Source organism: Schistocerca americana, chromosome 7, assembly GCF_021461395.2.
Source record: "Schistocerca americana isolate TAMUIC-IGC-003095 chromosome 7, iqSchAmer2.1, whole genome shotgun sequence".
In the NCBI taxonomy this organism is placed as follows: domain Eukaryota; kingdom Metazoa; phylum Arthropoda; class Insecta; order Orthoptera; family Acrididae; genus Schistocerca; species Schistocerca americana.
In genome coordinates, this window is record NC_060125.1 from 163,212,732 (window position 1) to 163,238,510 (window position 25,779).

General features: G+C 43.2%; 1 protein-coding gene across 1 annotated transcript; it reads left to right on the forward strand.

The window, feature by feature from the left end:
* The first annotated feature begins 181 nt into the window (after positions 1–181).
* LOC124622817 (vegetative cell wall protein gp1-like) lies at positions 182–24,426 on the forward strand. Its single transcript, XM_047148608.1, has 3 exons — positions 182–403; positions 16,971–17,348; positions 23,491–24,426. Exons 1-3 carry the CDS (start codon positions 182–184, stop codon positions 24,424–24,426), a joined length of 1,536 nt encoding a protein of 511 aa, XP_047004564.1.
* Positions 24,427–25,779: the final 1,353 nt, after the last annotated feature.

Genomic DNA, 25,779 nt, shown 5'->3' on the forward strand with positions numbered 1-25,779 from the left:
TCCACGTTTTACACTGGAAGAAACTAAATCCTATTGTTAATCAGTACGTTGGCAGCACAGTGTATGTTTGCCTGTTGTACCGTATAACAACAATAAATCTTTGCAGTTCAACTTGAGGTAAAGGGGAGGAGTCTCGCAAATTCTGTCACGGACTCTCCTTGTTTCAGGTGTGTGTGGCATGATGATGTCCGTTCAATGGGACAAACATGAGACAGAACTGCTGTCACACCTGTTCCGCTACTTCTCTGGAGAAGCTTTCGTGGACGTGACGCTGTGGTGTTCAGGATGTCACTTCAAGGCACATCGCGTCATGCTGTCCGCTTGCAGTGCCTACTTTGAGGTGAGCCGTCGTCCTGCTCTTGAAAAGACTCCAACACGTGAGACACGTGTATTGTCACAACCTGTAAGACACTCGTGCCTCTGCTGGGGAGTGAACAGTGGTCCCGGCACTTAGTTGTAAAGGCATTGTTTCACTTTAACATGTGTAGACTCACTTCTTGAGAACGTAGTTTATCGACATCGAAAGTGATTAAGACCACATTCTCTATTGTGTAACGGCTGGCGTTTACAACAGGTTTTATTTAGTGAAATGTGTAATTTACCGGAAAGTGGACACTTGTGGCATGTCGTTCTAACTAATCTGTGATGCTATTAAACCAGTATTTTCAGCAAGCAAGATGTGATGAAACGCTTGAACGTACTGTAATTTTAATTTCTGATGTAGTCGCTGGCAAACTGATAGAAACACGTCTGTAGCTCAAATAATTCTTTAAAGAACTTCATGATCATCACGCTGGCTGCTTACATTTTTTTTAAATTGACAGCGTTTCGATCGCATAGATCATGAAATGTTTACCGGCTCTAGGCCACATAAGGCTTTCGCTAATAACTTTTTCTGGCTATGTCCTTATTAGATTCCATTTTTCCTCATTCGGTGCAGACACTTTTGTTACCTAAAATTTACTGTGAGTGCATCAGATCTTTGTAGTTATGACGGAAAGTAGTGTTTGAATCATGTGTCTTGAATTGCTCAAACAAACCTAATAAAGTAATAACGTAATTTTGGTGCACATAGACCTACTGTAATTTTCTAGCGAATGGCCGCTTAGCTTAATTTGCAATACCGCAGATATCGCGAGACAGGGTTGGAGACTCCAAATAACACGATGAATAGTCTCATTCTGTGTATGGATTCAAACTCAGGTCATGCAGACTAAGCAAAAATTTCGTGATTGACGGAAACCAACAGCCATTCCTGACTAGGCATACAGAGAGTGATATTCCTTCATTTCAGACAGTATCAGTTGGCAAATATCAGTTTTAAATTACACAACGGAACCCCGCCCTCCCAAATATACTGTACAGCCACATTATTGTGACCACCGATCAGAAATCAGAGTAACCACCATTTGCTGCGCGATACTTGCAGGAAGAGGGTAAATGAAGTTCTCGAACCTACCGATCGGGATATTGAGCGTTGATGACCACGGAGCCGTGGGCAGCTGTCCTCGATTCTCGACTGGGTTTAAATGTGGGGAGCGTGGCGGCAAGGAGAGTACGGTAAACTCATCCTGTTGCTCTTCAAACCACGCACATACATTGCGACCCATGTGACACCTTTTATGTAATGTTGGTAGATGCCATCGTACTGAGGAGAAACAAACTACATGCAGCGATGGACATGTTCTCCAAGGGTAGACACATACTTGTAGAGACCCATTGTGCCTTCTAAAATGACGAGATCACCCAAGGAATGCCAAGGAAAACATTCCCCAGACCATGACGATCACCCGATGGAGTTTAACCATACATGCCAACGGTCATTTGTACGATAGAGCTTAACACGACATTCATCTGAAAAGGACACCTGCCGCCATTCAGTGCACTTCCATTTGTGGGGTATTGCCGTGCAAATTCTCTCATTCGTCGCCGATGAAAAACAGTCTGCATGGCTGCAGGAGACACGTACATGCTGCAGAGGCCCATACGCAGCAGCGTTCTCACGTAAATCTCAATAGCTGAAACCGGATATAAGCCGCCGTAAAAGGCAAAAGGTCCGTGGACGTTCGTCGAGGAGGCAGTGCTGATAGCTGCTTGGCTCATCTTACAAGGGAACCTCCCCATCGCACCCCCCCCCCCCCCCCCAGATTTAGGGGGCCGACGTCGTAAGACATCCGTTTAAGTTCGTGGTTGATCGATTAACTCAGTCTTCTTTTTATTAGAGGGTTGCTAAACCTCTGACCGAACACGCTGAGCTACCGTGCCGGTAGAGCTCATAGTATCCTTGATGTTGGATATGTTGCGCATGGACTACTCAGTTTGTATATTTTGCTCATTTTTTTCATAGTTGCACACAACTTCTTCCTGTTTTCCCGATTGATCTGTGTTCAGTTTTTCGGGACATATCCACTGTGCCAACTTATAACTAAATCTGAGGGGGGTGCGATGGGGAGGTTCCCTTGCTAGTGGTCAGTTGCTGAACAGTTGCACGTCTACTTCTCGATCACATCACGATTGCTGTCATTCAATTCTGCGGTCTGTGACCTCTGGGGCACCACAGTTGCATCTGCTCCGGTTTTGGATAGAGTCGGAGTGGCCGTGCGGTTCTAGGCGCTACAGTCTGGAACCGAGCGACCGCTACGGTCGCAGGTTCGAATCCTGCCTCGGGCATGGATGTGTGTGGTGTCCTGAGGTTAGTTCAGTTTAATTAGTTCTAAGTTCTAGGCGACTGATGACCTCAGAAGTTAAGTCGCATAGTGCTCAGAGCCATTTTTTGATAGAGCCACACTGCCGTGCGCTGTATGCTTTAACCACGACGCACACAAACGGTTTATAAACTGAGCCGTTTCGGAAATGCTTCTACCCCTGGCAGGAAAGCAACTGGTCAGGCCATTTTGGATGTCATATAAATGACTCCGTTTCCTTAAGACAAGGACGGCACTGTTTGCCGCATCACCCCAACATGTTTTATATATCTTCCGATGCTAGTATTTCCACTTGCCGTCTGTGAGTGGTAATTGCACGTTGACCTGACCGTGTACGTCGCATCATCGCTAGGCATCCTGCAGAAAGTGTCAGCGGTGTGGACTCCCTTTACTGCTAGGTCAGCCGTAACAAATTTCCTTAATCGCAGTATCATAATTGACACAGAAAGTCTACAACACTGCGCTGAAGCCACACTCCCTTCTTTGGCGATCATTTCTCTCCCGTTCGTCTCGAACCTAATTTTATATTTTGCAGGTAGAACCTTAGTGAATAAGTGCCATACACAGTATAAGTTATTACGAAAAAATGTCAGAACAGATGATTGTTGTGAAACAAATAGAAATAAATAAGTTCCGAACTCATTGACATATAGTCGACTGTCTTTCAAAAATGATTTCAACTTTCCCTACTGTTCAGATGTAAGTGAAAGGCTACATTAATGGCGAAACAAGAACCGTCCTTATATATGTCAGGAACGGTAAAAGTAACTTGAGTACGGAAGTGCACAATCCTCCATCCCATGAGGGAAATGAAATTGACCTCCTGTGTGTTCGCTCCTGATATTCATCTTTCTCACCTCAGTGCAATGCTAAATTTAACCCTCAGATAAGTCATAACATTAGAGGAGATAATGTGTTGTATATCTCAGTTGCAAGTCTATAAACGAATGTTTCGTTCATATGTAGTAAGGGTGTACAGATTTGCGAGTACTGAGACTGCAAACCCCTTACCGTGACTACGTAATCAGCAAAGTTCAAAAATATAGTGAAATCACTCAAGTGTGATCAATAGGCATTGCGACTGCTTTTTTTAACGTGGAATGTCTCGGACTTTCTTTCTGCCTTACGACGTGCATGCAGCATTAGTTTAGAAAAGGAAAGACTAACGTTTAAACATTTCTGCTCATATAAATTTTTCTTTACGGACAGATTTCAGGTTTTGGACCTGTGTCACTTTCCTAATAGATACATTTTAGTGAACGGCACTAAAATTAGCACATATACAGATGACCAAAAAATAAAATCTCACTGTTAATTGCAACTGCATTGTACGACGCAGGGGGATGGGAGGTGCTAGGCAAGTAAAATCGGATGTTTGACATTTAAGGCAGACGTTGATGAACAGCAACGGTACTTTATTAACAATATATGCAACTGGTAGCCAATGATTCCACTGGACTAAGGGCGACGACTTTCCAAAATTTTTGTGGGTGCATATAAATGGCGGAAAGTAGTATATGTTTTTTGGGGAGTCTCATTATTTTTTAAAATAATTGATTTTCATTTATAATCTTTTATGAACACTGCCTGTGTCATAAATATGCGTGGTGTGATAAAGTAAGTTGTATCAGTACTATAAGCATACATGAAGACTGACCTATCACAGAAGACCCATTATCGGATTCGTTATTTATTTTTTTTGTCTGAACATGCCATTCACTATTATCGGTGTTAGCAATGTCCACCTGTAACGATGACGACAAATGTGTGACGAATTTGTCCATAGCGACTAGGAAACTGTTCGAATTCTAAAGTATGTATAGAAGCAATAATATTGTGGTTCAGCTGGCCACATGCGCCCAGTAAGCGTTTAAAAACTACGAAAATTTTAAGTCAACTACGAAAATTGTTGCCCGGCGAATAGATTTTGCTCCACGCATCCCGTCAGTAGAGCCAGTTCTTGTACTATTTGTTAATGCGGTAACATCACTTCAGCGCACACTATCAAATCCCGCGTCCTTCAAAGCCATTGTCTCAAAAGAAAAAAAAAAAAAAAAAAAGAGATAAAAATCCGTATTACATGAAAACAATTTCACTGAATTCTTAAACCAGACCGCCTGTTATGTTTAAGAAATAGCCATTGAGGTAACCCGTTACAATCGGCTTCCTTCTATCGCAGATTATTCTCTATTATTGCTCAATATTGGGAAGCACATATTTTAAAACTATTGTTGACGAATGAAGTCAGCGTATTTTAGCGTGTCACTTGTAAGGAAACATGATAGCAAGCCGAAAAGACTGGATATGTCCGCATCTCGTGGTCGTGCGGTAGCTTTCTCGCTTCCCGCGCCCGGGTTCCCGCGTTCGATTCCCGGCGGGGTCAGGGATTTTCTCTGCCTCGTGATGACTGGGTGTTGTGTGATGTTCTTAGATTAGTTAGGTTTAAGTAGTTCTACGTTCTAGGGGACTGATGACCATAGATGTTAGGTCCCATAGTGCTCAGCGTGAAAGACGGGATACCATTCACAGTATAGTGCGACTGTTATTCTGGAGAGCGCCTTTGACTTGGCCACAGAAAGGCAAGAAACGGGGCAGTGTGTTGCTTGGTTGCCTACGCACGAAGACACCTGAAACAGATGAGTTCTAGAGGTCAGAAATTTTAACTTGCATCTTACTGTGTTAATACATTCCTGGAAATGGAAAAAAGAACACATTGACACCGGTGTGTCAGACCCACCATACTTGCTCCGGACACTGCGAGAGGGCTGTACAAGCAATAATCACACGCACGGCACAGCGGACACACCAGGAACCGCGGTGTTGGCCGTCGAATGGCGCTAGCTGCGCAGCATTTGTGCACCGCCGCCGTCAGTGTCAGCCAGTTTGCCGTGGCATACGGAGCTCCATCGCAGTCTTTAACACTGGTAGCATGCCGCGACAGCGTGGACGTGAACCGTATGTGCAGTTGACGGACTGAGCGAGGGCGTATAGTGGGCATGCGGGAGGCCGGGTGGACGTACCGCCGAATTACTCAACACGTGGGGCGTGAGGTCTCCACAGTACATCGATGTTGTCGCCAGTGGTCGGCGGAAGTTGCACGTGCCCGTCGACCTGGGACCGGACCGCAGCGACGCACGGATGCACGCCAAGACCGTAGGATCCTACGCAGTGCCGTAGGGGACCGCACCGCCACTTCCCAGCAAATTAGGGACACTGTTGCTCCTGGGGTATCGGCGAGGACCATTCGCAACCGTCTCCATGAAGCTGGCCTACGGTCCCGCACACCGTTAGGCCGTCTTCCGCTCACGCCCCAACATCGTGCAGCCCGCCTCCAGTGGTGTCGCGACAGGCGTGAATGGAGGGACGAATGGAGACGTGTCGTCTTCAGCGATGAGAGTCGCTTCTGCCTTGGTGCCAATGATGGTCGTATGCGTGTTTGGCGCCGTGCAGGTGAGCGCCACAATCAAGACTGCATACGACCGAGGCACACAGGGCCAACACCCGGCATCATGGTGTGGGGAGCGATCTCCTACACTGGCCGTACACCACTGGTGATCGTCGAGGGGACACTGAATAGTGCACGGTACATCCAAACCGTCATCGAACCAATCGTTCTACCATTCCTAGACCGGCAAGGGAACTTGCTGTTCCAACAGGACAATGCACGTCCGCATGTATCCCGTGCCACCCAACGTGCTCTAGAAGGTGTAATTCAACTACCCTGGCCAGCAAGATCTCTGGATCTGTCCCCCATTGAGCATGTTTGGGACTGGATGAAGCGTCGTCTCACGCGGTCTGCACGTCCAGCACGAAAGCTGGTCCAACTGAGGCGCCAGGTGGAAATGGCATGGCAAGCCGTTCCACAGGACTACATCCAGCATCTCTACGATGGTCTCCATGGGAGAATAGCAGCCTGCATTGCTGCGAAAGGTGGATATACACTGTACTAGTGCCGACATTGTGCATGCTCTGTTGCCTGTGTCTATGTGCCTGTGGTTCTGTCAGTGTGATCATGTGATGTATCTGACCCCAGGAATGTGTCAATAAAATTTCCCCTTCCTGGGACAATGAATTCACGGTGTTCTTATTTCAATTTCCAGGAGTGTAGTTCATTACTTTTTTGATTAAGGTAAGTGAAAAATATTTATTTTATATTGTTTTTACCAAACTAAAAATTTCGAGGTTGTAGCGCTCCCAAGTAGTTGGCGCACAAGCACAGAACTACGTGCACTGGCCACCAATTGCTGACCAAGCGCTTGCAGTGACTGCTGATGTTGTGTCGCGATAAAAGCACGCAGTGCTATGTCACACACGAGAGGTCCCTGTTGCCTAGTGCCAGCGAGGGCTAGTCAGGAACTACCTCGCCCCCTCGGCTGGTGGCGGAATGGGGCACGGCTTCCAGGGCTGGCAGCCAATTTATGGTCGGGGTTTGGGGCCTGGCGGCAGCAGAGGCCGCGGCATCATCTGCATGAGACGAAGCGTTACGGTCCACGATGGCTGGCGAATGACGAATGACGGCGGGATTGAAATTAAGTGTGATGCCCCCTGCCGATTGTGTGATTGTGGCGTCATTAGTGTGTGACGCCGAAACCTCTCATCAACACCATATTTGGTAAGGGCTTCCCGAAAGCGGCTGGGTGTTGTAAGTGGTAGCAGGCCACTTGTGGTAACCATTCGACGCTGTCGGGACATGCGGTCTGATGTAGCACAATACCCGGCACGGTGATCGCTCGCACTGTGTGTCCGCGTTTCCTACGACTAGGGACTGCTTCCACCTGTGTTCTGAGCCTTGGATTTCTACGGTGATGATACGAGGGTAATTCCAAAAGTAAGATCTCCTATTTTTTTATAAGTACATAGACCTATTTATTTCTACAATGGTTTACATCACTTTACAGCTTGAACATTTAGCTATTTTTAGACATAATCACCATTTCTGTCGATGCATTTTTGTAGACTCTGTGGCAGTTTTTGTATGCCCATATCATACCAGCTCTCCACCGTGCTTTTCAGAAATTTATGAACCTCTTCTTTCACCTCGTCGTCGGAGCTGAATCGCTTTCCGGCCAAATGTTCTTTAACAGGTGATAGTCACTCGGCACCAAGTCAGGACTATAGGGCGGGTTGGTGATTATGTTCCACTGAAACTGTTGCAGGAGAGCAACGGTTTGCCGAGCGATGTGTGGGCGAGGGTTGCCATGAAGAATGTATACGCCCTTGCTCAACATTCCTCTTCTCCGGTTCTGATTTGCCCGTTTGATTCCTCTTCGGTTCCGATTTGCCCGTCTGAGTTTTTCCAGAGTTTCACAGAACCTGTCAGCGTTAATTGTGGTCCCAGCGATTCAGCTCCGACGACGAAGTGAATGAAGAAGTTTATAACCTTCTGAACAGCAAGGGGGCGAGCTGGTAACACATGGGCATACAAAAACTGCCACAGTGTCTACAAAAATGCATCGACAGAAATTGTGATTATGTCGAAAAATAGCTAAATGTTCAAGCTGTAAATTGATGTAAACCATTGTAGAAACAAACAGGTTTATGTGCTTATACAAAAAAAAAAGAAAATAGGAGACCTTACTTTTGGGATTACTCTCGTACATAGATTTCATGTCTCAAGGCTGAAAAAATATCTTTGACACTGTTTCGGCAGCCTTTACGTCATTTCAAAAAAACAGAACCCAGTTGAGGTTACTATGCTGAGTGGAAGAGAGGTGCTGATTCAAAATCATGTACACTAGGGATGGCCAAGAATTTGGCAAGCAGGAAGTGCTCTTGCTCTCGTATCGTAACTCTCTCACCAGCATGGTCTCTCCCCCACGACTGTTCATGCCGTCTGATCATGTGGAGGAGGAAGAGTGCAAAACTGCAAAAGTTACGCATTTGGATGACAATGAATTTCGTATTTCGCAACAACACAGATCAGGAACAAAAAGACTTTTCACTATTATTTTTGGCGCATTGAAGACATAATATAGTTTTTTCTGGTACAAAAATGGTTCGAATGGCTCTCAGCACTATGGGACTTAACATCTGAGGTCATCAGTCCCCTAGAACTTAGAACTACTTAAACCTAACTAACCTAAGGACATCACACACATCCATGCCCGAAGCAGGATTCGAACCTGCGACCGTAGCGGTCGCGTTGTTCCAAACTGAAGCGCCTAGAACCTCTCGGCCGCTACGGCCGGCTTTCTGGTACAATCTGTCGGCATTTGGTTAGACACAGATAGTGTCACAGATCTTCGCACTCATATTGCCACATATTTATGACTTGTTTAGTTTTATAACTGAAAAAACCATTTACACACAAATGTTGATCAAATTACACTGCCAGATAAAAATATTAGTACATCTGGAAAGACACCGTCAATTTGGATTTCATGACAGTATATGCCACCTGGGGATAGTAAATGTCTTGATAACGGTTTCAACATCGTCCGGCAACAGATAGCGTAATCGCATAGTTACCAGAGTACCGTCTGTGTCTATCCTTTAAAAGGGAATGCTCACAACCAGAAGGGTCATTGTGCTGGATATGTGTGATGCAAGCAGGAAACTATGGCACAGAAATCGTCATGCTTTGTACAGCCTTCTGAGCGAGTATGATGGATGTAAAATTGGGGCCTTCCTAGTAGCGCTATGGTACTTTCGGAGAATTGCCACACCAAATGGATGTGCCGTGTCAGTTATGCAACGATGCTGGTATCAGTTGTCACGTGAAATATTCATACCTATAGATGATGTAACGGCTGAAAGCAAGGGGAAACTACAGCCGTAATTTTTCCCGAGGGCTTGCAGCTTTACTGTATGGTTAAATGATGGCGTCCTCTTGGGTAAAATATTCCGGAGGTAAAATAGTCCCCCATTCGGATCTCTGGCAGCGGACTACTCAGGAGGACGTCGTTATCAGGAGAAAGAAATCTAGCGTTCTCCGGATCGGAGCGTGGAATGTCAGATCCCTTAACCGGGCAGGTGGGTTAGAAAATTTAAAAAGGGAAGTGGATAGGTTAAATTTAGATGTATTGGGAATTAGTAAAGTTCGGTGGCAGGAGGAACAAGACTTTTGGTCAGGTGATTACCGGGTTATAAATACATAATCAAATAGGGGTAATGCAGGAGTAGGTAAGCTACTACAAACAGCATAGTGAACGAATTATTGTGGCCAAGATAGACACGAAGCCGACGCCTGCTACAGTAGTACAAGATTATATGCCAACTAGCTCTGCAGATGATGAAGAAATTGATGAAATGTATGATGAGATAGAAGAAATTATTCAGGTAGTGAGGGGAGAGGAAAATTTAATAGTAATGAGTGACTGGAATTCGACAGTAGGAAAAGGAAGAGAATGAAACGTAGTAGGTGAATATGGATTGGGGCTAAGAAATGAAAGAGGAAGCCGCCTGGTAGAATTTTACACAGAGCATAACTTAATCGTAGCTAACACTTGGTTCAAGAATCATGAAAGAAGGTTGTATACATGGAATAACCCTGGAGATACTAGAAGGTTTCAGATAGATTATATAATCGTAAGAGACAGATTTAGGAACCAGGTTTCAAATTGTAAAACATTTCCAGGGGCAGATGTGGACTCTGACCACAATCTATTGGATATGAACTGTAGATTAAAACTGAAGAAACTGCAAAAAGGTGGGAATTTAAGGAGATGGAACCCGTACAGAGTGTCAGGGAGAGCATAAGGGAACAATTGACAGCAGTGGGGAAAGAAATACAGTAGAAGAAGAATGCGTAGCTTTGAGGAATGAAATATTGAAGGCAGCAGAGTATCAAGTAGGTAGAAAGACGAGGGCTAGTAGAAATCCTTGTTTAACAAAAGAGATACTGAATTTAATTGATGAAAGGAGAAAATACAAAAATGCAGTAAGTGAAGCAGGCAAAACGGAATACAAACGTCTCAAAAATGTCATTGACAGGAAGTGCAAAATGGCTAAGCAGGGATGGCTAAAGAACAATTGTAAGGATGTAGAGGCTTATCTCACTAGGGGTAAGATAGACACTGCCTACAGGAAAATTAAAGAGACCTTTGGAGAAAAGAGAACCACTTGCATGAATATCAAGAGCTAAGATGGAAAGCCAGTTCTAAGCAGAAAGATGGAAGGAGTATATAGAGGGTCTATAGAGGGGCGATGTTCTTAAGGACAATATTATGGAAATAGATGTAGATGAAGATGAAATGGGAGATATGATACTGCGTGAAGAGTTTGACAGAGCACTGAAAGACCTAAGTCGAAACAAGGCCCCGGAGTAGATAACATTCCATTAGAACTACTGAGAGCCTTGGGATAGCCAGTCCTGACAAAACTGTACCATCTGGTGAGAAAGATGTATGAGACAGGCGAAATTCCCTCAGACTTCAAGAAGAATATAATAATTCCTATCCCAAAGAAAGCAGGTGCTGACAGATGTGAAAATTACCGAACTATCAGTTTAATAAGCCACTGCTGCAAAATACTAACACGAATTCTTTACAGACGAATGGAAAAACTGATAGAAGCCGACCTCGGGGAAGATGTTTGGATTCCGTAGAAATGTTGGAACACGTGAGGCAATACTGACCCTGTGGTGTCACCGCCAGACACCACACTTGCTAGGTGGTAGCTTTAAATCGGCCGCGGTCCGGTAGTATACGTCGGACCCGCGTGTCACCACTGTCAGTAATTGCCGACCGAGCGCCACCACACGGCAGGTCTAGAGAGACGTACTAGCACTCGCCCCAGTTGTACAGCCGACGTTGCTAGCCATGGTTCACTGACAAATACGCTCTCATTTGCCGAGACGATAGTTAGCATAGCCATCAGCTAAGTCATTTGCTACGACCTAGCAAGGCGCCATTACCAGTATATGGAAATGGAGATTATATCTGTACAAGAGCGATGTACACCGATTATGGATTAAAGTTAAGTATTACAAGATTTTCGTACTTTATTGCAATTCTCAAGACATTGTCCTGTTCCAGACATCGCGCCAGCCTGCGTGAGCTTAAGCGCGTGCCTTTCGGCTTCCTCTCCTTGTGACTTGGCTGTCTTGCTAAGTCACAACAGACCTTACGACGTATCTTAGACAATATATTACGGAAAGGCAAGCCTACGTTTCTAGCATTTGTAGACTTAGAGAAAGCTTTTGACAGTGTTGACTGGAATACTCTCTTTCAAATTCTGAAGGTGGCAGGGGTAAAATACAGGGAGCGAAAAGCTATTTACAATTTGTACAGAAACCAGATGGCAGTTATAAGAGTAGAGGGACATGAAAGGGAAGCAGTGGTTGCGAAGGGAGTGAGACAGGGTTGTAACCTGTCCCCGATGCTTTTCAATCTGTATATTGAGCAAGCAGTAAAGGAAACAAAAGAAAAGTTCAGAGTAGGTGTTAAAATCTATGGAGAAGAAATAAAAACTTTGAGGTTCGCTAATGACATTTTAATTCTGTCAGACAGGAAAGGACTTGGAAGAGCAGTTGATGGGAATGGACAGTGTCTTGAAAGGAGGGTATAGGATGAACATCAACAAAATCAAAACGAGGATAATGGAATGTAGTCGAATTAAGTCTGGTGATGCTGAGGGAATTAGATTAGGAAATGAGATACTTAAAGTAGTAAAGGAGATCTGCTATTTGGGGAGCAAAATAACTGATGATGGTCGAAGCAGAGAGGATATAATATATAGACTGGCAATGGCAACGAAAGAGTTTCTGAAGAAGAGAAATTTGTTAACATCGAATATAGATTTAAGTGTCAGGAAGTCGTTTCTCAAAGTATTTGTATGGAGTGTAGCCATGTATGGAAGTGAAAGATGGACGATAACTAGTTTAGACAGGAAGAGAATATAAGCTTCTGAAATGTGGTGCTACAGAAGAATTCTGAGGATTAGATGGGTAGATCAAATAACTAATAAGGAGGTATTGAATAGAATTAGGGAGAAGAGGAGTTTGTGGTAGAACTTCACTAGAAAAAGGGATCGGTTGGTAGGACATGTTCTGAGGCATCAAGGGATCACAAATTTAGTACTGGAGGGCAGTGTGGATGGTAAAAATCGTAGAGGGAGACCAAGAGATGAATACACTAAGCAGATTCAGAAGGATGGCTGCAGTAGGTACTGGGAGATGAAGAAGTTTGCACAGGAGAGAGTAGCATGGAGAGCTGCATCAAACCAGTCTCAGGACTGAAGACCACAACAACAACAACAACAACAACAGATGATATACTGGATGTCCACATTGCACAGACACCCGCCAGGATTCTCGTAATGTAAGGGCAGCAGTGGAGCTTCATACAGCTATGCAGCTACCACAGCACAGGTAAGAAGGCCTTTGAGCCCAGACGATTCAACACGAATAGGGCGTACTGGTTATTACCAGTGGGACTACGGGATTGCATGCCTCTATCCCGTCTTCCACTTGAGCCACAGCATCAACGTGCACAGGTCGACAGACGCCGTGAGAGGATCGCTTGTAATGGCGCGCTATGGTTTTCAGCAACAAAAGCAGATTCTGCCTCCACACCAGTGGTGGTCGTTTGCGCGTATAATGTAGACCTGGCGAGCGCTATCTCGTAGAATGCATTCGTCCAAGACGCACTTGCCGCACCCCAGGCCCTATGATCTGGTCTGCGATAAGCTATGACTTTTTTCACCTTTGGTGTTTCTGGAGGGGACGCCAATCAGTACTAATATCGGTGTTTCAGCGTAGGTCAATACCTTGTAATTCAGAGCAACTTGCCTATTGATTTGTGAATGTAATCATTTTGTGTACTCAAGAGGTACTGTTGTAACACTAAATCTTGATTCAATTGGCCACCTGTAAAATGGTGTGCTAATTTTTGTTCCAGAAATGTGTGTTATCCCATTTGCAATTTCATTATGAAGATATAAAAACTCGTCCCCAAAAAAAATCTTAGTCCTCCTGGACAGTTTTAACCTAAAAAGAATTTGTCCTTTAACGGGAATTAACATGCCGATCAATTTGTTCCATTGGCACATTCTCATGGACGCTTTCAGTTCTACCGGAAAACCGTCTCGAAGACAGATCTAAGATTGACAGCGTCATCAATAGGTTTAGAAAACTATCCTTGTAATTCTTTCACGGTCACAATGAATTCTTCAAAACCTCACGTTTACATTGACGCAAATGAGCTTAGGAAAAGGAACGCTGTTTCCGGTTAGACTATGTCTCTTCCTTAATGCTATTTTCTTTTTTAAATCTATCCCCTTGAAATCAGAGACAGATTTTCTCTCACAGTGCAATGGCTTACTGTGGGCAATGTACAGTAAAAACCACTTAAAATGCAAAGCTGACAATCCATTCCGAATGTTCTAATTCTAATTCTCTCCCCTGCTCTCCTTTTTCTACTATAAATTCAACAATAGCGAATCTTTAATTGAAAAATCATTCAAGGCAAGCCCCTTGTCTAGGCCAACGTACGCTGCAGTAATACACAATATCTCCACGCTCTTCGTTCAGTTCCATCAAAAATTGCCTCAACTGACAGTGGAATGATGCCTGTGACCAGGAAATTTACTATTCGTGCAACAAATTACACAGAGGTGATAGAAGTCGTGGGATAGCGACATACACATGTGCGTTAGGCGGTAGTACCACGTACACAAGTTATAAAAGGACAGTGCATTGATGGATCTGTCATTTGTACACAGGTGAGTCTTGTGCAAAGGTTTCCGACGTGACAGTGGCCGCACTACGCAAATTAACAGACTTTGCATGCGGAATGGTACTTCGAGTTGTTAGGGAATACAGAATTCCGCTATCTACAGTGCCGAAAACACCAAATTTCATGCACTACTTTTCACCACGGACAACGCAGTGTCCGATGTCCTTCAGTTGACGACAGAGGTTGGTTGGTTGATTGATCTTGGACAGGGGACCAAACAGAGAGGTCATCAATGGTTCAAATGGCTCTGAGCACTATGGGACTTAACATCTGAGGTCATCAGTCGCCTAGAACTTAGAACTACTTAAACCTAACTAACCTAAGGACATCACACATATCCATGCCCGAGGCAGGATTCGAACCTGCGACCGTAGCAGTCGCACGGTTCCGGACTGCAGCGCCTAGAACCGCGTGGCCACCGAGGTCGGCAGTCCCACCAGATTAGGGAAGGATGGGGAAGGATATCGGCCGTGCCCCGGCATTTTCCTGAGTCGATTTAGGAAAATCACGGAAAACTAAATCAGGATCGCGGGACGCGGGTTTGAACAGTCGTCCTCTCGATGCGAGTGCATTGTGCTAACCATTGCGCCACCTCGCTCGGTAAACGACGAAGAGCAACGGCGTTTGCGTGTAGTTGTCAGTGCTAACAGGACGAGCGACGACGCGTGGAATAACCGCAGAAATCAATGTGCGACGTACGGGGACCGTATCCGATAGGACACAGGGTACTTTCCCAGATCAATATTATGTAAAAATCAACACCTATTTCTTTCTAGCACTGTTTATAACGTATATGTTTTATAGATTTTTTTGTTGAAATCAGGTAATGCAGCACACTTTCTAAGCAAGTTAGAAGTAAACATTTTTGAACCTGCTTAGGGTTATTAAAAAAATACAAAGAAATTCATGAATTTTTTCCAAAATGCTTCCTCAAATTGAGGTAGCATTTAATCCAATGTTATGCATTTGAAGGAGACCAAATGTTTACCAGATATGCAAGACATGATGGCTGAGGTATTAGACGTATTTAATTCCACTAATATCACATCTTACATTTTAATTTTTATATTTTTTCCCTACTAAAATGTTATTTTTTCTATAATTTAGTTGATTCTGAAATAAAGCTTAGGTTTGCTAAATAAGTATGGACTATTGCAAGTTACAGAAAACAAATAGAGCAATGCTTTATAAACTTTAGTAAATATTTGTACCTGAATTCTTAAAAATACAACTTGCGAGAAACAGCGATTGAAGATATGAGTCCTGTGCTTCAGAACATTCCTGAAGCATTGTCTTCATCCTGCAGCATTTCTTCGTCTTCAGGCTTCCACTTGGTATTCCTTTCAGCACTTCTTGCTTCTTTGGTAACTTGAAGAGCGAATCATTCAGCTTCATGCACCCGTTGTCTGCCACACGCAAGCAGTTGATCTTCCATATTAGAGCCATATTTTGTGCCTGAATTTCTCAAGACTTCCAACTTCCTTATCACTCCATCATTGAAACGTATCACTGCATCTAGTACACCAACTTTTAATGTATTTAGTCCTACAAAAACATTCTTGGGTAATCTTTCACATATGCAATAGTTGAAACTTTCATTTGTATTCTGAGTGCCACCATGAAGACATTTACTAAGCAAAACAGGGTCACTCAGGTCTCTAAAAATTTGTTTTATTTCATTTCTAACAGGCAGGAAGAGAATGGTTATGATGGTGTATTTGACCACTTTCTTTTGATTTTTGGAAACCACACCAAGAATCTGCAAAGTCCATGAACAGGGTGGTCATCTGTAGACATCTTATGAATGTAGGTTGCCCATACAGCTTTTCTCATTGTTGTAACATCATTAAGAGGTGCAGTTCGTCTAATGGCCGGTCCATAATAACTCTGAAGAAGGCCTATTTCAATTTCTGTCAATCTGACTCGGCCAGACAGAAAAATGGGTCTGAGCACTATGCGACTTAACTTTTGAGGTCAGCAGTCGCCTAGAACTTAGAACTAATTAAACCTAACTAACCTAAGGACATCACACACATCCACGCCCCAGGCAGGATTCGAACCTGCGACCTTAGCGGTCACGCGGTTCCAGACTGAAGTGCCTACAACCGCACGGCCACACCATCCTTAATATTACAATGCCTAAAAGCAGGATACTAAACGGCATATGAATCAAATTTCCCATCCACAGGACCAGTTTTACCGCCATAATTAAATTCAACACTAATAGTTTCCACAAATTGAGTAGCCATCGACACATTTTGCCAAGAGGAATTGTAGAAACCTTAAGCGGACGTCTACGATTCCATCGTCTCCTCCTGCGAATAACACCACGCTTCATCGGACGACATCTCCCATACCGGCGTCTGCGGACTGCACGGGGCCGACGAAATTTCCATCTCCTTCTTTGCAAGCAACCAATGGCCGATAAGGCAATTAGAGTGAACAACATTTAGTCGAGACAAAAGAGCTTCGTCGTCCCTGACATACACCAGGTACGTAAGGAGTTGCACAAGAAAGGAGAGACGACATAGAGGTTCAAGCCCTGTCCGAATGGTATTCGGTATTGCTGGAGCTCTTTGTCTCATTATAGGCTGCCGGAGATACATGGCATCTCGGCCGCGGCGCGAGGCTACCAAACAGTGAGGCTCGGCCCTGTATGTTACAGCGCGTGCTGTTGGAGCACCACAGCTGTGGCGGGAAGCCGGTGGCGGTAATGCTGCACGGCATCGAGCCGGAGAACATGTACCGTCTGCTGGAGCTCATGTACCGCGGACGGACGGAAGTCTCGGCATCGGAGCTGCCTCGCCTGCTGGAGACGGCGGCGGCTCTGGGCGTGCGCCTGCTGCGCTCCAGCACGCTGCGCGTCTGCGCCGCCGGCGCCGATCCGTTGGCAGCAGCCGACGCCAGCACTGCGCCTCCTAACGGCGATGCTACGCAGTCTGCGCCTCAGTGCGATGACCAGCTCACGGTAAGCTATATTCGCCACAGCCAGTCACTGCAACGCAAATTGTTACCTTCCAAAACTTTTTGGTACAGCTGTCTCATGACAAGTATCGAGTGAACGTTCCCCACTTTACTCTGCCCTGTGCTTCTGCCTCACTATGCTGTTAATTTTCCTTCACTTATCAGCCAACATTCCAAGTGCCCTTCCCTTTTCTCTCTCTCTCATTATCGCAATTATTCCTCCAGTATCTATTTGTTGTTTTCCGGCCGGCCGAAGTGGCCGCGCGGTTCTGGCGCTGCAGTCTGGAACCGCGAGACCGCTACGGTCGCAGGTTCGAATCCTGCCTCGGGCATGGATGTGTGTGATGTCCTTAGGTTAGTTAGGTTTAACTAGTTCTAAGTTCTAGGGGACTAATGACCTCAGCAGTTGAGTCCCATAGTGCTCAGAGCCATTTGAACCATTTTTTATTGTTTTCCTCATTCCTAGCAATCCCACAACTGTTCCTTTATTTCCCATCCTCCTTTCTGAATCACTTCTTCATTCTTTACTCTCTCATATCATTTCTCCCTCATAAAACACTTGAAGAATCTTTCTCCCAATTGTAGAAGAATTCATTTTCTTGTTCAGGGTGTATACGACCCGGGGCAACCGGGAGATCCGGGAATAACTCGGGAATTTTTTCACCCGGTAGAAAACCGGGAAAAATCCTGGAATTGTTTAGAATTGCGGGATTTTTTCATTGATGTAGTTTTCAGTTAAATTTTTGTTGTTTTGCCCGGTAAGAACCGATACTCTAAGAAAGGATATTACTGTATCCCGCTACTGCAGAATAATTCTGCAGCAACAAAACATGGGGTTTCCTGCGTCATCGTTGCTGCGGAAGTGCGGTGACGCCTGTTATCTGGCGCTCTCTGGCAACTGCTGAAACCGACCTATTTCTAACAGGTCGCGGGAAAATGTTGCGATTGGTGGTTCGAAAAGCGTTGCATTCAAAGTAAATTTCCGTTTACGCAAGATGAACTATGTGCGAGAATGTACGATGAATTTCTTAAATCACAAAGCGTTTGACTCTCATTTGAAAATCAACTCTTTGAGGACGACCATTTAGAAGAATTTCGAGCCCAGAAGACATTTACATCGTTGTTAAAAATTTACTGGCACATTTGTGTGATGTATCTTAGAGGGTAACATGCTCAAAAAACATCAACATTATATGTGGAAGCTTAGCTTCTCTTCCAGCTTATTAATCTTCTTATGAGAATGCTATGTATATTAATTTAAACCAATAACTTTCCTTATTTGTGTGTTCGAGCTACGTAAGAGTGATCTTGCTATTGACTGACTGCATCACGTGTCTTATTCTATTATCAGCTGGCGAGATCACTTGACATGAGCTATGACTGGCTTACAAAAGTGCATCGCAATCTCGATTTCAATGCTTTGGAAAGTGACATGCGGTGTTTGTTTGGAATTCAGATTTATACCTTCGTAATACGAAAATTTGCAGCGTACATGTTGCTACACATGAAAGGTATTTCAAAACGTGTTTTTCCTCCCTGAGTTTCGTTTTCGAAAGTGCCAGAAATTTCTATGTCGGAATATAAAACCATAAACATTCAAAGGATTGATGAGTTTTACAGTGCCGAGGAAGAGTATACTGTCACTTAACACAGAAAAAGTGTATTTTTACCCGGGAGAAAGTATATTTTTAACCAGGAAATCCGGAAAAAATCCGGAAATTTTTTTTTCCTTGTCCACGTATACACCCTGCTGTTAACAGAACTTTCACCTTTTCAAAAACTCTGTTACTACAGATATTCTACTTTTTATTTCCTCCATATAGTACCTGTTTCCTCCCAGCAAACATCCTCAGTATATAAAAGAGAGTTCTTGATCCAAACTCTTTTACTCCAATGAATTTCTTGGCATAACCTTCATGACTGCTGATTTTTATCACTGTGAACTAGTTTTCGTTTAATAAATGAAAAGCACCAGTTTACTTTTGTTCTACAATATTACTTTTACTTTTTTAACCAGTTTTCGCCTTACAAGGCCATATTCAGACATTTATTGAATATTATCACCAAAGAAGTTACAATGTTTGCAAACAACATTGGCAGAGAAGTAACATGTGTAGACTGAAGTACAAACAAACAGTAAGTAACATCTTTGTCAGTGTGGTGGTAATGCAATGAAAAAGTAAAAATTGAACAGTACATAAATAACAATGGAGTAGACAGAAAAACCTTAAACAGAAAATAGGAATAGCATGCCTACACAACAATTTCTATCAATAAACAAAACTAATAAAATCAAATGAAATTAGTACTAGACAAGGATACATCAGGAGGTATGAAACATGGAGAGTGATACATAAACCAATTAAAAGAAGACTCAATTATCAATGCAACCACAGAATACATGAGGAACTGAAGCAATATCAATAAGATAAACAGAAATACTTGAATGCACGAAAATGGAGGCGTTTGAGGGAACCTACAGTAGATGCAATCTTAGAGAGTGTGGTGGTACTGCATTTTAACATTAACATTATAACGAAAACAGTGGTTATGTAACAGTTTGTATTAAATAAGTGAACAAAGTCAAATATGAGCAATATTTGATGAGACAACTGCAAGGGGTATTAAACATGGACAGTAATACTAGTACCAGTTGAAAGAAAGCCTTAACTATTGAAACTACAGTCTATATGGAATACAAAGGCAACTTCAACAAAACCAGAGAACTTAATGAATACAGGGAAATGGGAATATGTAGGAAGAGACAGTGTGGGAAGTAATGAACAACAGAGATGATTATATGAAGTTTAGGAGAGGGGAAGTGTTGAGCTGTGTCTGGTCATTTAGGATTAGATCTGGACTGTCAGCAAGAGGTTTGTTAATTTCCAGGGCTTCAGCAGGTTGAGTTTATGGCCTTTGTTTGATAGGTGAGGTACACGGGACGCTGGCTGGTAGTGGTGGCCATCACTCAGCACATAGTTGGCAAATCCAGAGTCAGAATTCTGAAACCTCCAGCTGTGTTCATGTTCAGCCAGCCTAGTTGATATGTCTGCCTGACTGACCAATGTAAAATTTGTCACAATCAGAACAGGTGATTTTGTATACCCCACTGTTGGCTAATAAGTGGATCTGATCTTTGCTATTAAAACACATTGAGCTGTCATGTTCCTGACATGGTAGGAAAGCCTGTAGTTGCAGAATTTCAGTGCCTTGGCTACAATGTGTGATACCTGACCTAGAAATGGTAGTGTACACCATTTCCTGCAGCCAGTGGATGGGGAAGCAGGTGGGGCTTACAGAAGGGGTATAATTTTCCGTTTTTGTTTCCTGTGCAAAATTTGGTTAGTATGAACTGGTTTGTAACCAATGGCTGTGGCAATAAATTTTACTGAATTTAACACTGCTTCAAAATCATCTCTGGACATGGGGATGGATATGAGACGGTGTATCATTGAGTGGAAAGCTGCATGTTTGTGTGCTATGGGGTGTTGTGAGCAAGAAGGTATTACTGTGTCTGTAATTGTAGTTTTTCTGTAAATTTGGAAACAATGTGTGTGTGTACTAATGTCAAAGGTGTGACCTAAGAAGTTTATGGATTTTTTGAACTGGATATTTTTATGTTGACTGTTTAGGTTTTCCAAAAATGTGTTGAGGTGTCTTGTAGCACCAGTCCACATACACAGGACATCATCTGCATATCTAAACCAGTATTTGACATTTGCACTCAAAGGTTCTTTTAAAAAAATTTGTTCAAAATGGTTCATAAATCTTCCAGCCAACAGTGGACTAAGAGGAGAAACCATAGCTAAGCCATCTTATTGTTTATAAAGAGTCCCTTGGAACTGGAAATAGTTCTGTCCCGGGCATATCTGCGCGGCTAGTCTCAAATCATTCAATTCCACAGGACTGACATTAGACTTGTGCATCAGCGCTGTCAGAGTATCAATGCATTCTATCACTGGTATGTTAGAAAAACTGCAGACATCAAAGGATACTAATTTACCATTGTGAGAGACAGATATAAATTTTAACTAGGTCCATGGAGTTTGAAATACCATGCTTTGGTTTGAATTTAGTCTTGCTCTTAATTAGGACATCCAGTGTACTAGCTACTTTGTAAGATGGAGCAGTGAATGATGATTCTACTGGACGAATAGGAACACCTTGTTTATGCAGTTTAAGAAGCCCATACTTTCTAGGAGGCACTGGGTTCATATCAGTTGACAGTTTTACTTTAAACTCAGAAAATACGCTTTTGCATGAATTGATTACATATTTAACATCCTCTTTTAACAATTTAGTAGGGTCATTAGGAATGACTTCGAAGCCTGTGGTATTCATGAAATTATTAGCTTTATCCAATTAATCACATTTGTTCAAAAGCTCAATACTGTGGCCTGTATCAGATTTTGTGGCAATGATATCTTGGTGTTGTAATTTCTGTTTAAAGGACTTGAGGGTGTGAAAGTCAATAGACCGTGGGATGTTACACACGAAATTGCTTTCATTCAAATGGTTCAAATGGATCTGAGCACTATGGGACTTAACATCTGTGGTCATCAGTCCCCTAGAACTTAGAACTGCTTAAACCTAACTAACCTAAGGACATCACACACATCCATGCCCGAGGCAGGATTCGAACCTGCGACTGTAGTGGTCACGCGGTTCCAGACTGAAGCGCCTGGAACCGCACAGCCACACCGGCCAGCTGGTTTCATTCTTTAGTGCATTGGCAACTATATACTTTGCCTTGGTGTCATTCGTTAGAATATATTCAATATCTCCTATCAAAACATCCAATTGTTTTTCTGATGGAGAGTGGGGAGGAGCATATTTAAAACCTTTCTCAACCACTTTTTGTTCATTTGGAGACAGAAAAAAGTGCGAAAATTTTTGTTTACTATTTGAGGTTAGAGGTGCACTCACCTTCCTAATCATAGATATTTTCTTGTTCTGCCGCAAAAATACGTCGTGAATAAAATCACTTACACTTTGGAGAACTTCTCGATCGGAAACTTCAAACTCACAGGGTAAAACTTTGATGTGATTGCCTTATGTACCACTTTTAGATATGTGCACACGTTGTCACGAACACGACAGCATTTCTTCATTTCTTCCTATATACACGTGTATCTCGCGACGTCAACGGCTTTATTGGCAGCGGCGGATGTTTCTCTTGACTTTATGGACACGTATTTTGGCGTAATTTTGCGTTGCAAACACTGTTTGTTAAACCAAATGTGTTGCGTTCACTTTGCTTTTGTCTCAATAATCTGATATAAACGACGGATAACTGTGCTGTTGTGGCACATTTTATCCTGTTAACAGAATCTTCCGTCAGTTCTTGGTAGAACAACATTATAATAAATGAAAAACACCAGTTTGCTTTTGTTCTACAGTATTAGTTTCATTTTGTTAACCAGTTTTCGGCTTACAAGGCTATCTTCAGACATTTACTGAATATTATCACCAAAGAAGTTACAATGTTTGCCAACAACGTTGGAAGAGAAGTAACACGTGTAGACTGAAGTACAAACATACAGTAAGTAACATCTTTGACAGTGTGGTGGTAATGCACCGAAAAAGTAAAATTTGAACAGTAGATAAATAACAATGGAGTAGACACGGAAACCATTAACACGAAATAGGAATAGCGTGCCTACATAACAGTTTATATTAATAAACGAAACTAATAAAATAACATAAAATTGGTACTAGACAAGGCTACATCAGGAGGTATGAAACATCGAGAGTGATACACAAACCGATTAAAAGAAGAGACAGTTACCAATGTAACTACAGAATACATAAGGAACTCAAGCAATATCAATAAGACAAACAGAAATAAATAAATGCAGTTTGTATTTGTTCTCATTCCACTCTACTTTCTGGCTTTTACGGTACCTGTTTCTTAAATCTAGTTTTGTGACATTTTCTGGCGTCTGTGTGGATATGCTGTTCCACCCCAAATTCAAGTGATTTACTACTTCCAGTTGCATGTTAATTTAATGGAGAACTTAAACACTTCTCATTGAAGTATAATTTAAATGAAATAAAGTGTAACAACCATTTGAGTTGCTTATTACGACTCTTGCTAAGGTGCATTTGCTAGTCTCATTGAACTACTCATTTCTATACGAACGCAGGAAACGAAGAATCCCTCAGAGAAAGACGTCGGTACTTCTGAGTTTGTGACGATGAGTAGTGCACCGCCGTGCACCATTGTCTCATCCGCCAGCCAGTCATATGAATCGCCCAACGACGCTCACCAGGCCGACGACCCAGCAACTGACGGCCACGGTTCCAGTGTCATGCTGCCTCCAGCGCTACCGCCATTGCCACGTTCACCACGACCCCTGCCCCCGCCGTCGTCTCTGCCTGCAACCTCACTGCCACCGACTGCCGACGACCCACAGCTGTCGCCCTCGGTATCCACAACAGACCCTCCACAGGAACCCTGCAGTATAGACCAGTCCCTGGTTTCTCCGCAAACGTATTCCTCCCACCAGAGTCGCAATCCCATGCTTTCTCCAGCTCCACAAATACTGCCACTTCCACCACCATCGTCTCTAACTTCATCCCCACTGCCAACAGTTGCCGAAAATCCACAGCTGTCGTCCCCAGTATTCGCAGCAGTCGCTCCAAAGCACCCATATACAGTTGATAGGTCCAACATTTCTTCACAGAAGCATCTCCCAGGTGTACAGTTCCATCAACTTCAAGAGCAGCTAGAGGCACATCCTAGAGACCTAGGCCCAGCTTCGCAGGGACGAAGCGATCCGAACCCAGCGTGCAACTCGAGTTACTCGACACCAGCTGACGCCCACGAACCAACTGCACAAGTACTGATGCCTGCCTCCCCAGCTGACAGCGTTCAGCGTCATTTAGTGCCCGTCACAGAGATCCATGGCACAGACGACATCAACATCACCAGCTCAATCGCCTCTCAAACTGAGAAGTTTCATGGATCATGGGTGAGGCCGAACGTCCAAGATGACTCCATCCGTCACCCACCTCAGCCAAAAGTTGCGTGGGAAATGCAGTCGCATTTCTTCCCCTTGCAACAGCAGGTTGGTGACTAACATCACGTACTCATTGTCTAGTTTAACGACCTGTACGCCACCTACAGTCAACTAATCTTCTTACTAGATAGGAAATAACTCCTAATTCAATAATAGAATTTTGCGTACTTCATTTCGTTATGTTATCCTACTGTTCTTTCTCCTCCTGCTCTTGCTTAACCCTTTTGATGTACGGTACTTCACTTTACTGACCGTTTCTTATTCACGTCGATATCACTAGCTGAAACGATTTGGAGTGTGAGATTTTTATAAAAAGAAGCTTATTTGTTATATTCTAAACGATATGGAAAAGGGTTCATGAGCAGATGCAGCAATTTCCTGTTTACAGTTAGGTTTGCAAACTGAATTAGAAATTAAACAGAGACAAACTTTCCTCAATCTACGTGCTCTTTTGTGGTAGGTAACTTTCAGACAACCGTAATTTCATTCGAAAATAGGTGAATTCCGTGAGTTGCCTGTTGGCGTAGGGTATAGACAAAGTACCCAAAGCATGTGACACAAATTTGGTTCACAACACCACAAAGGAAAAAATTCTAGAACCTATAGTTGCTTCATGTTACCAAATAAACGTATGGGGAAAGCCCAATGCAACAGATTTCCAAAGGGCATTAATTACAACGTTCAATAAATGCCAACTTGGTAATGGAACGGTAACCTTAAACATTGCAGTAGAACAAAAATACTTGAATGTACAACACAGCTTTTTAAGACTGTTTGGTACAGTACATGCGAAGATATGAAGAAATTTGCAGTGAAGGAAAGGAAATACACGAATGTGTTAAGTAAGTAAGAAGACCATAGGTCACGGAGTCAACTTGTTTACCTTTAGTACCTACTGCCCACGAAACCGAAAAACAGTTAAATAACACAGATAAGGAAAAACTAGGCTATACATCCTACAAGCAAATGAAAAGTACTTCTCCCCACACGTTACTCTAGAGTCTCATTGAGCTCTGGAAGAGCATACCTCGACAGGAAAACAATGCTCTGTGTAGATAGTAGACTGTCATTCTAGTAGACAGATTAAAGAAGATTTCAGTTTTTTCTTATCTCGTAACTGGTACGGTCGCTCATGCATACCCCACGCGCCTTTTTATTTTTAATAGATTTTCTATAACACTGTAATGCTGCAGGGCACTTTATCTTTAAGACGATGTGCTCTCGCCTGTTTAACTGAGTGGTTATGTTAACAGCAGGTAAGTTCGTGACGGTAGATAAACTTTTAATTAAGTATGAGATTTTTGTAACGAAGTAATTTCTGCCATCTCAGTTTGAAATGGTGTTATCTTCTCGTAATGAAGCGAACGGACGTGATCCTGAACTCGACAATAGCATACGGTGAGTAGCTGCTGG